At 45.1% G+C, this 15,959-nt stretch overlaps 3 protein-coding genes and 1 pseudogene across 3 annotated transcripts in view; 3 read left to right on the top strand and 1 right to left on the bottom strand.

Moving 5' to 3' along the window:
- The first annotated feature begins 488 nt into the window (after nt 1-488).
- LOC116459919 (uncharacterized) overlaps nt 489-15,959 on the top strand; it is a 42,250-nt gene continuing 26,779 nt past the window's right edge. Inside the window, exons 1-2 of the mRNA XM_032140678.2 lie at nt 489-798; nt 1,673-2,005. Coding sequence (XP_031996569.2) covers nt 492-798; nt 1,673-2,005 — 640 coding nt within the window. The 5' untranslated portion in view covers nt 489-491. The remainder of the gene's footprint in view (nt 799-1,672; nt 2,006-15,959) is intronic.
- Nucleotides 6,519-7,503, top strand: H1-5 (H1.5 linker histone, cluster member). The gene has a single exon (XM_032140673.2). It carries the CDS (start codon nt 6,578-6,580, stop codon nt 7,256-7,258), a length of 681 nt encoding a protein of 226 aa, XP_031996564.1. The 5' UTR covers nt 6,519-6,577; the 3' UTR covers nt 7,259-7,503.
- LOC116459916 (histone H2A type 1) lies at nt 8,067-8,780 on the bottom strand. Its single transcript, XM_032140674.2, has one exon. It carries the CDS (start codon nt 8,739-8,741, stop codon nt 8,349-8,351), a length of 393 nt encoding a protein of 130 aa, XP_031996565.1. The 5' UTR covers nt 8,742-8,780; the 3' UTR covers nt 8,067-8,348.
- LOC116460392 (histone H2B type 1-M-like) lies at nt 8,892-10,094 on the top strand (annotated as a pseudogene).

Raw genomic sequence — 15,959 nt, 5'->3', positions numbered from 1 at the left:
GAATCCCACCTTGGAGCTATTATCAGGCGTTGTCTTTTGCAGTCAGCCACTCCATAGGCTGATCACTTCGAGTTTGTACGGAAGCAGTTTCTACATGCTATTTCACAAATGCCCGAAACGACTGTGATTACCCCTCTAGAGATGGCGCCACTTGATTCCAGCAGCCACAAAGCACTAGAACAATCGATGCTAAGAGGTGACAGGAAAAACAGGTTGCAAAGACCCAGACAACGGAATGCAGCGGTGGTCAGCCTAAAACACTGCAGAAGGGCAAGATGAGCTGAGTAATTTTTAACTGGGCATCATTTTTAGAATCTGTAGTTTAAGCACCCCCCTTTCCATTTTTTCCTGAAGTCGTGGGCAGGGCGCAAGGTCTGTGAATTGGCTGACCGGATGCAGCTGGTGTGGAGAGTTCTCAATCAGGTCCGATTTATTACTATAAAAAGTACTGCTGCGAGACTCGCCCCGTTGCATTTTGTTTAGTACGAGTCATGTCTGGGCGCGGCAAAGGCGGGAAGGGTCTGGGCAAAGGAGGTGCTAAGCGCCACCGCAAAGTTCTGCGCGACAACATTCAGGGCATCACCAAGCCCGCCATCCGACGCCTGGCACGGCGTGGAGGCGTTAAGCGCATCTCAGGCCTTATATACGAGGAAACGCGCGGAGTTCTTAAGGTGTTCTTGGAGAATGTAATCCGCGATGCAGTTACCTACACGGAGCACGCCAAACGCAAGACAGTCACGGCCATGGACGTGGTTTATGCGCTCAAGCGCCAGGGCCGCACCCTCTATGGCTTTGGCGGCTGAGTGTTTTACTTACACGGTTCCTCAAAGGCCCTTCTCAGGGCCACCCATGAAGTCTGTGAAAGAGCTGTAGACTAAAGACCCTTAATTTCCTAAGAACACCTAAACGTATGGCAGTTTTGGCAAATTAGCGACTCCACATAAGTAGTCGCTAAAGTTTGAGGTTCGGTGTCCCTTTCAGCATTATTTGGTGGTTAAAAGTGCCGGATTCTCTGATAGACGGCCAAATCTATAACGCCTCTGGTTTTTGGATAAGTAATAGTGAAACAGCCGGTCTCATTTATCTTCTATCGATTACTTTCCCGCTACAAATGCGAGGGCTGTGTAACTATGATACTGGTCCGCAACGCCCAAAATGCTTTAATATCGCCCTTTACAGTAAAAGTCGGCCAACTTCTAAAACATTAAGTACGTTTAAATTGAGAAATACTGGCATACCACAACGCTCGAATTTCATATCCCCTTCAATGCCTCCATTTACAAATTTACTCTAGTTTCACTTTTCCTTCACGTTCTTTTTTTGTCAAATCAGTAATGACACCTCATAATTAAAATAGTGCAAGGCAAGTTTAGATTTATCAAGCTTATATTTAAACAGGATTTTGATGCATGAAAAATCCTAGAGTTTTGGGGGATTTTTTTTTGTTTCCGTTTTTGTTTTTCTTTAGCTAGTAAAACCATTTTACGTTTCTTGACCCAAAACAGGCGGAATGTCTTCCTTTCACTAGCAGATTAAACTGGGAGCCAATTCCGTGTGTGAGGCGTGGCATGGCACAGTCTACTGTCCAATCAGAACGCGAGGGCAGCTATAAATACCGGGATGATCAGCTTTTTTTTTCTCTCATTTGTGTTGAGTAGTTATGTCTATTTAGCCATGGCACGAACAAAGCAGACAGCTCGCAAGTCCACCGGCGGCAAAGCACCGCGCAAGCAGCTGGCCACCAAGGCGGCTCGCAAGAGCGCTCCGGCCACCGGTGGCGTCAAGAAGCCCCACCGCTACCGCCCCGGCACCGTGGCCCTGCGCGAGATCCGCCGCTACCAGAAGTCGACCGAGTTGCTAATCCGGAAGCTACCTTTTCAGCGCTTGGTACGGGAGATCGCACAGGACTTTAAGACCGATCTGCGCTTCCAGAGCTCGGCGGTGATGGCGCTGCAGGAGGCTTGCGAGGCCTACCTAGTGGGGCTATTTGAGGACACCAACCTGTGCGCCATTCACGCCAAGCGCGTTACTATTATGCCTAAAGACATCCAGCTTGCGCGCCGAATCCGAGGGGAGAGGGCATAGATATTTTCTTATGTATTTTCTTATCAGCCCAGAAAGTCTGTCCAACCTCAAAAGGCTCTTTTCAGAGCCCCTCAATTGTCACCAAAAGGAAGCTGTAGCTTTTGAGACGTGTCTTAGCTCCATGTTAAATACAAGTTGTGGACAAAACATGGTAGTGGCTCAACACACTGTAATGCAGGAGTCAGGTCACAGGCTGATTGGTATGCTAAATCAATTCCACATACAGAACCTGCTCCTACTGATAAGGATTATCACTCAAAAAAGACATGTCATAGGGACAATTGTACAGATGAAGTTTAGTTTTGAAAAGTATTCCTGTTTTTATCCTTGTGGAATGTGTCTCTTGCGTGTTTACCTGCCCCTACGGAAGGCAACAAGTAGTACAATGTTTCCACAGGCTCTTGTGAGGCCGAGGCGGGCGGATCACAAGGTCAGGAGATCAAGACCATCCTGGCTAACACGGTGAAAAACCGTGTCTACTAAAAAAAAAAACTGCCGGCCGTGGTGGCACGCCCCTGTAGTGCCAGCTACTCGGGAGGCTGAGGCAGGAGGCTCGCTTGAACCTGGGAGGCACAGGTTGCAGTGAGCCGAGATCGCGCCACTGACCCCTAGCCTGGGCTACAGAGCGAGACTCTGCCTCAAAAAAAACAAAAAACAGAGGCTCTAAAAACTGCACGCATAAGAGTGGAACAATAGACAATGAGGACTCAGAAGGGAGGAAAGAATGAATGATAAGTTACTTAATTGGTACAATGTAAGCTATTTAGCTTTTGTATAGCCTATGTAACTTGACCACCATGGAGCATATGCACGTAACAAAGTTGCCATTGTACCCCATGCAAGTAACAGTTTTGACAAAAAGCTCGACACTTTTGTTCTCTTTCAATGTAATGTTTAGCAAGCCATGTGTTAGGTAGTGGGCCTCTGAAGAGGGATACTTTAACCCACTGCATGCTGTCATCTGTGAAATGAACTTCTAGCTCTGTAACTGGACCTTAAAAAATATTTTCTTGTCATTTCACCATATGCTTGTCATAGATTGTGGAGTTGGATTTTCATGAGATATTTTCTTTCTTTTTCAGAGAGAATCAGTCTGGGTATTAAACTTCAAGCGGTATTTTAAAGCTCTTCCTGGTTTCTAACCAAACTTGTCCAGTATTTCCAGCTGTTTAGAGTTTCCTCATGTGCTCTACATATGTGACTAAAAACATGACCTCATTTTGCTCTTAAACTTTTCGAAGTACACATCTTGACCTAGGAGATATCTGGCAGAGATGTGAAGGCAATTTTTCTCCCTAGTGCTCTCAGCCAGCTCAGCCACGTATCTGTGCCTTCCCTTCTCATATTGGATTCACTCTTGCAAAGAGGCGTGTATCCCAGCAACTGGTGCAGCGGTGTCCAATCTTTTGGCTTCCCTGGGCCACATTGGAAGAAGAAGAATTGTCTTGGGCCACACCTAAAATACAGGATCACTAAGGATTGCTGACAAAAGAAAACAAAGGAAGGAAAGAAGGCAGGAAGGAAGGAAGGAAGGAAGGAAAGAAGGAAGGAAAGAAAAAGGGAGGGCGCAGTGGTTCACATCTGTAATCCCAGCACTTTGCACTTTGGGAGGCCGACGCGGACGAATCACGAGGTCAGCAGTTCCAGACAAGCCTGGCCAACATGGTGAAGCCACGTCTCTACTAAAAACACAAAAAACTAGCTGGGCATGGTGGCAGGCGCCTGTAATCCCAGCTCGTCGAGAGGCTGAGGCAGGAGAATCGCTTGAACCCAAGATCGTGCCACTGCACTCCAGCCTGGGCTACAGAGCAAGACTCCGTCTCAAAAAAATCCCAGCTCCTTGGGAGGCTGAGGTTGCAGTGAGCCGAGATCACGCTACTGCACTCCAGTCCTGGTGACAGAGTGAGACTCTGTCTCAAAAAAAAAAAAAAAAAAAAAAAAGGAAAGAAAGAAGAAAAGTCTGTGCATAATTTTTGTGATATCCACCATCACAGATGAGCAAAAAAGTCCTCACATTCAAGGGGCTGGATACTCTTATAAAGTTTATAGAAACTTAAGATTTGATTCAGAAAAACAACAACAAAAAACACTTTTGATCCATGGGGCCAGAAGCCTCTTCCCACAATTAACTTAGAGCTCTTTTAGTGGCTGTTTGCTAGGTGTAGGAACAACTTGACACTGCCTCTTCCAAGCTTTGAAGATAGTTCTTTTCTCACCTCTTCAAGGATTTTCCATCCATAATGGAGCTGAGGCCATGTTTCTAGGTTTAAAATTTAGAGCTGCCACTTCATAGCTATATAAGCTTTGGCAAGTTATTCATTCTCTATCTGGGCCTCATCTTTATAGCTGTAAATGTAGCAAATTAATAGAAACCTGTAGAACATATTTAAGATCACTTCCAGGCAGGTAGTAAATGCTGAATGAGTGTCAGCTCTGAATATTATACCCCTGCTCCATCACACATGGAGTTTTGGGCTTTTTTTCTCCTGGACCTTCTAAGTTTTGTGTTTGGAACAGTGGAAAGTGCTTGGTTAGAACATTTTCTTGTGAAGATCTCCTTTTCTTTAGTTCTCAATTTGTATTGTTCGGTAAGAGGCCTATACAATATCTGTGTCTCTGGAGAAATTTATAACACAGCAAAAGGGCTAGATAATAAATAGCTTAGGGTTTAAAGGCCATATATAGTCTCTGTCACACATTCTTTTTAGTTTTTAGTTAGTTTACTTGTTCAAGACAGGATCTTGCTGCATCACCCCGGCTGGAGTGCAGTGCTGCTATCACTGCTCACTGCAGCCTTGACACCCTGAATTCAAGTGATCCTCCCACCTCAGCCTCCTGAGTAGCTGAGACTACAGGCATGTGCCACCACGACCAGCAAAATATTTTGTATTTTTAATAGAGATGGGGTTTCACCAATGTTGCCCAGGCTGGTCTTGAACTCCTGAGCTGAAGCAACCCACCTATCCCAGTCTCCCCAAGTGCTGAGATTACAGACATGAAACACCGTGCCCAGCCTTTGTTTTTGTTTTTGTTTTAAACAATACTTTTAAAATGTAAAGACACTTCTTAGCTTGAGGGCCATGCAGAAAAAAGCCATTTTCCAGATTTGGCTATAGTCTGCCAACTTCTCCAGGAGTTCTTAGAAGATGAAGTGTGTTGGCTACTTTAAATTTTCTTGCACAGCATTTCAAGGGTGAGAAATAAGTGACTGTTGATTTCATTAGGAATCCAAATCATCATTTGATCATTTTCATCATCCAGGCATACTGTCCAATCCCCTCCACCTCCCATAAATTGTAAACTTCATTTATTTCAACCTCAGTGTATTTGCCTATGTTTTCCTGGGTTCCTCTGAACCTCTATAATGTGAAGTCGCTCAGTATCCAATCCAAACTTTTCACAGTCAATAGCCAGATATTCTTCTAAAATATTAGCGCTTAAACACACAAAAATACCCATATTGATGTATCCTGGCTGCTCACAGAAGAGAGTATTCCTGATGGTGCAGCTTGTTAAATGTGGGTGGAGATTCAGGGGGAGCAGTGAGAACATTTCGAAAATCTGACAAAGTCCTAAACAGTTTGTGCATTTGAGGATCACTGGGAGCTCTTGAATAATTTTCCATAAGTTTGAGTTTTCTCTAAACTGAATTATCTATATTATTTTTCTTCCCCTTTTTAATGGATTTGCCCAGGAACTAAAAAGAGAAAACACTCTAATTAGAAAACATAACACATTTAAGTTTGAATGTGAGTCTTAGTAGTTAGATTCTTAAGTCAAAGCTATTTGTATTACTGGTGCTGCAATGCAGAAGTCACTCTTGACAGTGGAACTCTTCCAAGCTGCAAAATCCCATTCTGTAAAGAAATCAGCACATGGAAACTCCTAGGACACAGAACCAGTTTGTAAAGTCAAGTCTATGTGGTTAAGTTGGGGCTGTAGGAAACCAGCTGCCCTGTGCCTGTGTTACTTGCTACAGTTAGAAACAAAGTTCATGCCCAAACCAAGGAACCCAGTGTCTTTTCTCTTGCAAAAATCTAAGCATGAACTCATGGGCAAATTTTTAAAAATAACTTTCACCAGATACTTAGTAGAAATTTATCGCGACACGCTACTAACTAACATGATGCCCTCAGCCCAATGGATTCTCATGAAAAGCTGAAGAGATTTTTAAAAATATCTTTCATCAATTGCACGAGATTCTTGAAAACACAAACAAGTATGTGAACCTGGAGGCTGTTTTCCTCCTTTGGAGCTTCAAAGTGCCAAATTCTGTATCATCGTTTTAAGCATTTAATCAAATTTTGAGGACTAACAAACACAATTTGGGAGTCCAACCGCGAGCGGCGGCGGCCAGAGGGCGGTGGATTGGACGCTCCACCAATCACAGGGCAGCGCCGGCTTATATAAGCCCGGGGCCCGAGCATAGCAGCAATGCAAAACTTCCTCTTTGGATTTCGAGCTTATTCTCTTCTAGCAGTTCCTTGCCACCATGTCGGAAACCGCTCCTGCCGAGACAGCCACCCCAGCGCCGGTGGAGAAATCCCCGGCTAAGAAGAAGGCAACCAAGAAGGCAGCCGGCGCCGGCGTGGCTAAGCGCAAAGCGACTGGGCCCCCAGTCTCAGAGCTGATCACCAAGGCTGTGGCTGCTTCTAAGGAGCGCAATGGCCTTTCTTTGGCAGCCCTTAAGAAGGCCTTAGCGGCCGGTGGCTACGACGTGGAGAAGAATAACAGCCGCATTAAGCTGGGCCTCAAGAGCTTGGTGAGCAAGGGCACCCTGGTGCAGACCAAGGGCACTGGTGCTTCTGGCTCCTTTAAACTCAACAAGAAGGCGGCCTCCGGGGAAGCCAAGCCCAAAGCCAAGAAGGCAGGCGCCGCTAAAGCTAAGAAGCCCGCGGGGGCCACGCCTAAGAAGCCCAAGAAGGCTGCAGGGGCGAAAAAGGCAGTGAAGAAGACTCCGAAGAAGGCGAAGAAGCCCGCGGCGGCTGGCGTCAAAAAGGCGGCGAAGAGCCCTAAGAAGGCCAAGGCCGCTGCCAAGCCGAAAAAGGCAACCAAGAGTCCTGCCAAGCCCAAGGCAGTTAAGCCGAAGGCGGCAAAGCCCAAAGCCGCTAAGCCCAAAGCAGCAAAACCTAAAGCTGCAAAGGCCAAGAAGGCGGCTGCCAAAAAGAAGTAGGAAGCTGGCGTGTGAAAACCGCAACAAAGCCCCAAAGGCTCTTTTCAGAGCCACCCAGAGATCTCTTAAAAATTGCTGTGCACAACACGTTACATCAGGCAGCAAGATTCCTTGCATTCGAAAAGTCTCGTGCAGTTCTCCCTCAGCCCTAATCGAGTATCGTAAGGCAATCAGGAGTCCTGGGTGTTGGACTCCCCACGTAGTTTACCCATGCAGTCTTTTATTAAAGTATGAATTCCACCCGTTGGTTTTTGAGAATTTGGTGTCAAGCTTTTTGTCTGACGCCTAGCTACAAAGAAGCTGCTTAAATTTTAAAAAGCCCGCTCTATAATCTGATTGGCCAGTTTTTGTTCCATCCTCAGTACGTGATTTTTCCGCGTTTAAGCCATTTAGGCGCCAGCTACTTCGGCGTCACTAATGTGTTCGGCATTAATATAATATGCTATCAACGCACAAGACAAGAGAGTAGCAAGTTTCAAGATGGGGTCTATTACATGCAAATTTGGTGTGACCCTGTAATTCTGTACTGGATTTTTTTTTTTCCTCAAGTCAGGTTCTTGCTATGTCACCCAGGCTGGCGTGCAGTGGCATGGTCTCGGCTCACTGCAGCCTCTGCCTCCCCGGCTCAAGCGATCGTCCCACTTCAGCCTCTGAAGTGCTAAGACTAAAGGCGTGCACCACCCCGCCCGGCTAATTTTTGTATTCGCTATAATGCCCAGGCAGATCTCGAATTCATGAGCTCCAGCGATCTTCCCGCCTCAGCTTCCAAAAGTGCTGGGATTACAGGCGTGAGCCAGAGCCTGGCCCTCGATTTTTTTTTTTTTATTGGCTCTAGTTCATATAACACGAAATGAATAAACACAGCGAACATTCTTGTAAGCCCTACATTAAATGACTTGTTCACATTCTGACTTAAACATGTCACCTGAATCCTGTAAGGTTTTTCCTAAAAGTCATCCCTAATCTCTAGATGAAAAATGCTTTTCATAACAAACGTTCCGAATGTTTAACCAGTGGCCCAGCTCTCCCGCAGAAATAGTAGTTGGCTCTGAAAAGAGCCGTTGTATTGGAAAGTGATTCCATGAAGGCATTATTTGCCTTTGGCCTTGTGGTGACTCTCGGTCTTCTTGGGCAATAGCACGGCCTGGATGTTGGGCAAGACACCACCCTGAGCGATGGTCACTTTGCCCAGCAGCTTGTTGAGCTCCTCGTCGTTGCGGATGGCCAGCTGCAGATGACGCGGGATAATGCGGGTCTTCTTGTTGTCGCGGGCGGCGTTACCCGCCAGCTCCAGGATCTCGGCAGTCAGGTACTCCAGTACCGCCGCCAGGTACACCGGCGCGCCGGCCCCGACCCGCTCAGCATAGTTGCCCTTACGGAGTAGTCGGTGCACTCGGCCCACGGGGAACTGGAGACCGGCCCGAGAAGAGCGGGTCTTGGCCTTGGCGCGAGCTTTGCCTCCCTGCTTGCCGCGTCCCGACATGACGAAGAAACGATAAATGGAGGATCTAAGAAGAACAGCATAGAGAAATTCGCCAGAGCTCCGACTACTTATAGTCAATACTGGGCGCGAAAATAAAGCTGTGCCATTGGCTCAAATTACAGTTTTATTTCAACCAATGGAATCGCTGTTATGAAATATGCTCCTTTGGATTGGACAAAAGTGTGTTTGACGTCATCTAGAATCGCCACCAGTCCTACACACTATTTTATTAATCACCTCATTTACATAAGAATTCGTGTACAGGATGTTACAACACACAGCTTCTTCTTCTTTTTTTGTTTTTTTAAGACAGGGTCTCCCTCTGTCGCCCGGGCTAGAGTGCGGTGGTAAGATCTCCGCTCGCTGCAACGTCCGCTCCTGGGTTCAAGTGTTTCTCCTGCCTCGGCCTCCTGAGTAGCTGAGATTACAAGCGCCAGCCACCACAGCCCGGCTAGTTTTTGTATTTTTTAGTAGAGACGGGGTTTCACCATATTGGTCATCCTGGTCTCGAACCCCTGAGCTCAGGTGAGCCACCGCGCCCGGCAACTTTTTTTTTTTTTTTCCTTGAGACAGGGTCTGTCTTTGCCGCCCAGGTGGAAGCGCAGTGGCGCGATCCTGGCAACCTCCGCCGCCTTCCTGGCTGAAGCGATTCTCCTCCCTCAGCCTCCCCAGTAGCTGGGATTACAGGAGTGCGTCACACGCCCAGCTAATTTTTTACATTTGTTTGAAGAGTCATGGTTTCGCCATGTTGTTCAGGCTGCTCTCGAACTCCTAACCTCAAGTGATCCGCCCGCCTCCGCCTCCCAAAGTATTGGAATTACAGGCGTGCGCCGCTGCGCCCGGCCGCTTTTTCCTATGCCTTGTACCCTTTCTGCAGTCAAACTACAACACGCCTGACCCCACCAAGTCGGCCACAGCCCCGAAAAAGGGTTCCAAGAAGGCTATTACTAAGGCAAGAAGCGAAAGAGCAGCCGCAAGGAGAGCTACTCCGTGTACTTGCTGAAGCAGGTCCACCAACACCGGCATCTCGTCCAAAGCAACGGTGATCTTGAACACCTTCGTTATGACATCTTCCAGCGTATTGCGGGCGAGGCTTCCCGCCTGGCGCGTTACAACAAGCGTTCGACCATCACCTCCAGGGAGATCCAGACGGCTGTTCGCCTGTCACGCATGCTGTGTCCGAGAGCACCAAGGCGATAACCAAGTACACCAGCTCCAAGTGAGCTCCTCGCTGGTTTGTCCACTTGGAACTCCACTAGGTTCTTCCTGACCCACACTTCACTAGGTTCTTCCTGACCCACACCCTAAGGACTCTTTTCAGAGATATCCACACTTCCTAAACAGAACTGACGCTCGTTTATCCCTAGTTTTGAAACGTTCAGTTAGCTTTAACCTAAAGCCTTTCATAAATGCTTCTTAATTTATGCAAAAGATACATTATGGCCTTATGATATTTCCAATATTATCTGCTACTAAGTATTTTATGTTACAAACGTCAAATACACAAAACGGGAGTTTTATTGTGCGAATTTCACTTATCCTGGCTCAATTTCAACACTGAGGACCCCTGTTGAGTAAGTTATTGTCTAGAAAACCAAGTATTTAAAGTAAATGTCCTATCAACCTCTACTGAAATATTGGACGTTTTGCAGGTTACACCACAATTTTCAGGCCTCCTGGTAGGATACTCAGTGACTACCATGTAATCCAGGTGGCATTCTCTTTCAATTTTTCTTTGTAACATGAATGCTGGGAATGTGCTTTCTTGCTACCTCCACTTTAGGCCTAATTTGCACAAAATGACCTAAAGGTGTTGAGATTAAAATGGAGAAAGAGGAAGGAAAGAAATTAGAACCAATTTACATTACCTCTTCCCACCAGTTAAAAATGAGGTTTGGATCCTTCCTTGCTAATCCAGTTGCCATGCTGGCAGATGGAATTTTTCTACTAATTACTTTTTTTTACATTTGTCCTAAGTAGACCAAAGTACTCCATGCTTCTCCCCACTTTCACACCTGTCCTATGAAGTTCCTCTAATTTAAGATGTAACTTGATTATGCTTCATGTTTTCCTCACCTTTAATGTCTCACCACTATAAGGAATGGCATTTGTTTACCATAATTTTAACATGATCAAAATTTTTCTTGGTTAAGGGTTTAGAATGTAGGTCAGTTTCTTTTCTGAGTCAGCTCCACATTTCATCTCACTCTATATTCTCATTACTGTTTTTTTCTGTAATAAGGGGGAAATTCTAAACAAAAAGGCAATCTTTTTGAAATCTGCAGGTGGGAGAGTCATGGGAAGGCCTTTTCTCCAAGAGAGAAGTGCAGTCTCCCAGTGTTTAGGCTGGGAAAGCCATTTTGCCTTTTCCAGGAATTAGTGTGGAAATACAAGTCCCAACTGTTCTACAGACTGTCAGATACCAGGATCATGAAACCTAACACCTTTGTTGTTTTTCTAGGTATTAGTCAATCTTTTCTCATTAAAAAGCTGGAGGCCTTAGAAGGGCCTATGTGAATGAAAAGCGCAAAATCTAGGCTGAATTTATGAGCTCAGAGAGCCAAGGACAGTTAAGGCGCCAAGGACAGTTAAGGAGCCAAGTCTGCAGACAAAGCCAGTGACTGTCTTCTCTCCAACTTCCAAAATGTTGCTAGAAACATTTGCAGAAGTCTATTGCTAGGCCAGCGCTGTGGCTCATGCCTGTAATCCCAGCCTGCTGGGAAGCCAACGTGGGCAGATCACTTCAGGTCAGGAGTTCAAGACCAGCCTGACCAACATGGTGAAACCTCGTCTCTACTAAAAATACAAAAACAGGGCCGGGCGCGGTGGCTCACGCTTGTAATCCCAGCACTTTGGGACGCCGAGGCGGGCGGATCACGAGATCAGGAGATCGAGACCACGGTGAAACCCCGTCTCTACTAAAAATACAAAAAATTAGCCGGGCGTCGTGGTGGGCGCCTGTAGTCCCAGCTACTCGGAGAGGCTGAGGCAGGAGAATGGCGTGAACCCGGGAGGCGGAGCTTGCAGTGAGCCGAGATTGCGCCATTGCACTCCAGCCTGGGTGACAGAGCAAGACTCCGTCTCAAAAAAAATAAAAATAAAAATACAAAAACATTAGCCAAGCCTGGTGGGCATGCACCTGTAATCCCAGAAACTCGGGAGGCTGAGGCATGACAATCACTTGAACCTGGGAGGTGGAGGTTGTAGTCGGCCAAGATGACACCACTCTACTCCAGCCTGGGCAACAGAACAAGACTGCAACTAAAAAAAAAAAGAAAGAAAGAAGTCTATTGCTTTACTAGATCCACCAACATTATTCAATCTGAAATTAGTACTGTTACTGATACAGTCAAGGAATGAAATAATATTAGGCTCACAAAGTACAATTATTATTTCCCAAAATGTTTCTTATAGCTGTCCTCCATTTCTGTAGTCACTGTTGGTCCACCATTCAAATTCTGTCCACACTTTGAGGCCAATCCCAAGTCTGACTTCCCCTGAAACCTTTTTTATGTCTATTAAAATTTGCATTGTTTTTCTGTCTTGAAGCTTCTCTAGAGTTCCTTCCTGTTCGAACCATTCCCACACATATACACCCTGCCTATGAGCAAGCAGAGACCTTCTTGTCTTTCCTGTATCTTTATAATTTCAGTTCCTTTAGAACCAATAATCTCAGAAATACAATTTGTTTCTACATAGTCTTCTATTTGTCTTTAATATTTTTGTTTCGTAATCCATTTTTTCTTTTTTTAAATTTTTTGTAATCTATTATTAACCCACACTACCTGTCTTCTCTTTTATGGTTGACCTATGGGACTTACACTGGTACTCAGTTTTGAAATTAGGAGACCAACTCCTAAAACAAATGACCACTTCAAGAGGTCAAGATTTTGGTTTCTTTGACACCCAGCTTCTATATTTGTAAGTTGGAGATAACAGCAATTCATAGTCATGTGACTGTTGTAAGGATCAGTGAGAATACTTTGTGAATTATGATTATACACATATTTCATATATATTAAAGAGGAATCTTATATATTTATTCAGCATTTGAAAGGCTTAGGGCACCCTCACCTATCTATCAAACTGAATCACAAAACTCCACCCATGCAGTGCTGCTTTCCATTTCTTTTTTTACTTTCAGTAGATACTTTTTGAGCACATGCTGTGTGCCAGAAACTCTTCTAGACCAGAAATATCATAGTGAACTAAACAGACAAAAACTTATGCACTCACAGTTTATTTTCTAATAAGGGAACAAAAAATATATACCTTTTATGATGTAAGATAATATTAAATGTTGGGGAGGAAAATAAAGCAGAAAAGAAAGATAGGCTTTGTATTTCTTATTTTAAATAACATAATCACAGAATGTTCATCAAGAAGGTGAAATTTTTAAAAAGATGAGGAGATGAGGGAGTGGGCCTTTGGGGACTGTAGGCAGAATAAAAAATGAATAAGTAAAGAGGCCCTGAGGTGTTTGCGGGAAGGAGAGATACTTGGTATTAGTCAAGGAACAGCAAAGTGGTCAATGTGGCTGGAACAGAGGGAACAAGGAGAAAAGTAGCTGGAAGTGGAGTAACAGAAATGGGGAAGCAACTTCAAGAATGTGTAGGAACTTATATGACACTATAGTATCTTTGGATAGTGTTGTCCTACATTTCAAATTTTTAATAGCTGTAGAAGCTGTGGGTTTTGTGTGACCAGCTGTACTCATCTTAACCCCCTGATCCTGGACTTTAAAGGGACAACATGCAAGGCACTCCACATATGTCATTACTTCTTTGTTCAACCTCTCAGAAAGGATATAAGGACGGAAAACCTCCCAGAGTGAGTCAGGGTATGAAGAATCCCAAATAAGTGCCAGACCCTTCCCTAAAGATATGGGAACTCAAGGTCTTTCACTCTCAACAGTTGCCTTTTTTTCCCCGGAATAGTACCCTTTCCCCACAGCTTCCTGCACTAAACAAATGCTGGTGGGAGAATCATGAATTTTGAATCTGTGTCCAGTTTGGGAGCATCAGAAACACCACAAACATGGGCCTGTGACAAATAAGACTGTTTCAAACATTAAAGCCATGCCCGCCATGTGATACATGTCCCTACTTCTGAATTTCAGTGTTCTGCAACTTCTTTAGATCAGTACCTTATTTCTACCTGTCTCAGAGCAAGACAGCAAAATCTCTCATATTTCCTTGTGTATGTAGTACATTATCCACATAATTAGGTAATAATCAAATGGCCCTTTCAATTATACATCAGTTTTTTTGTTTTTGTCTTTTGTTGTTGTTTATTTGTTTGAGATGGAGTTTAGCTCTTGTTGCCCAGGCTGAAGTGCAATGGCGCAATCTTGGCTCATTGCAACCTCTGCCTCCTGGGTTCAAGCGATTCTCCTGCCTCAGCCTCCAAAGTAGCTGGGATTATAGGCATGCACCACCACGCCCAGCTAATTTCATATTTTTAGTCGAAATGGGGCTTCTCCATGTTGGTCAGGCTGGTCTTGAGAATTCCCGACCTCAGATGTCCACCTGCCTGGACCTCCCAAACTCTGGGATTGCAGGTGTGAGCCACCATGCCCAGCCTATGTATCAGTTTTATATTCCCAATTTCTCATTCTTCTTTCACCTAATGGCCCTCAACTTTAATCATACATCACAATCGTTGGTAGAACTTTGTGGGGGAAAAATACCATTAACTAGACCCTACTGCAGTGATTCTGATTTAACTGATCAGGAGAGGGGCCTGAGTATCGGGTATATGCACACATTTCTTTTTCGAGATGGAGTCTTGCTCTATTGCCCAGGCTGGAGTGCAGTGGCCCAATCTCGGCTGATAACAACCTCCACCTCCCAGGTTCAAGCAATTCTCCTGCCTCAGCCTCCCGAGTAGCTGGAATTACAAACGTCCACCACCACGCCCAGCTAACTTTTTTCTTTTTTTAGTAGAGACGGGGTTTCACTCTGTTGGTCAGGCTGGTCTTGAACTCCTGGCCTCAAGTGATCCGCCTGCCTTAGCCTCCCAAAGTGCTGGCGTTACAGGCGTGAGCCACCGCACCTGCCCGCTTCTGGTATATTTGAAACTCCCCGGGTGATATTATGCCTCTAAGGGCTGAGAGACACATTTTTCAGTGTGTGCGGTGGAAACAGCCTAAAAGATGGTTTCTGATATTTGCACCTTTGTGTAGCCCTTTCCACATTGCACCAGGGTTGGTCAACAGAATATGGCAGAAGCGATGGTATGTCACATCCAAGATTAGATAAAAGATTTCCATCTTGATCATTGCCCATCTCTCTTGGATCACTCACTCCAGAGGAAGGAAGCCAGCCCTTATTAAGAGTAGCCCTCTAGAGACGTGTGGGAAGAAAATGAGTCCTCTAGCCAACAGTGACATAAGTGAACCTCTTCTTGCAACTTGGAAGCTACAGACCCAGTCAAGCTTTTAGGTAATCACAGTCGTTGACTGAAACCTCATGAGAGACAGGCACTGAGTAAAAACCATCCAGCTAAGCTGCTCCCAGATTCCTGACCCTCAGAAGCTCTGAGAGGTAATAACTTTTTACTGTCATAAGCTGCTATATTTGGGGGATAATGTGTTACACTGTAATGGATAATACAACCCTTTCTTTTAAGGTTGAACCTTGTTATATCTCTTCCAAAAAATTTTCCCACCGGGCGCGGTGGCTCAAGCCTGTAATCCCAGCACCTTGGGAGGCCGAGACGGGTGGATCACGAGGTCAGGAGATCGAGACCACCCTGGCTAACACGGTGAAACCCCGTCTCTACTAAAAATACAAAAAATTAGCCGGGCGTGTTGGCGGGCGCCTGTAGTCCCAGCTACTCGGGAGGCTGAGGCAGGAGAATGGCGTGAACCCGGGAGGCGGAGCTTGCAGTGAGCCGAGATCGCGCCACTGCACTCCAGCCTGGGTGACAGAGTAAAAAAAAAAAAAAAAAAAAAAATTTCCCAAATTACAGCATTCCAGAATATTTACCCTCTCTGAATTCCTATAGCAGTTACAGTTAATATTACAGTATAATTTATATTTCATATAACATAAATAGACATATAATTTATAAAGATAATATAAAATACTGTAGTCTTTAGCGTCATGGGGAATTGGTTCTTCTAGCATGCCAAAAGCCCTGGATATTCAAATCCCTTGTATAAAATGGTGTAGTATTTGCATATAACCTACATATATCTTCCCTATATTTTAAATC

This window comes from Hylobates moloch, unplaced genomic scaffold (assembly GCF_009828535.3).
Source record: "Hylobates moloch isolate HMO894 unplaced genomic scaffold, HMol_V3 SCAFFOLD_20, whole genome shotgun sequence".
NCBI classification, from domain to species: Eukaryota; Metazoa; Chordata; class Mammalia; order Primates; family Hylobatidae; genus Hylobates; species Hylobates moloch.
Note: the sequence above shows the minus strand (reverse complement) of the source record. Positions and strands in the feature narration are given on the sequence as shown.

Excerpts from the sequence above, each read along its gene's own strand:
- LOC116459916 (XM_032140674.2), bottom strand. The coding sequence starts at position 8,741 with ATGTCGGGACGCGGCAAGCAGGGAGGCAAAGCTCGCGCCAAGGCCAAG.
- H1-5 (XM_032140673.2), top strand. The coding sequence starts at position 6,578 with ATGTCGGAAACCGCTCCTGCCGAGACAGCCACCCCAGCGCCGGTGGAG.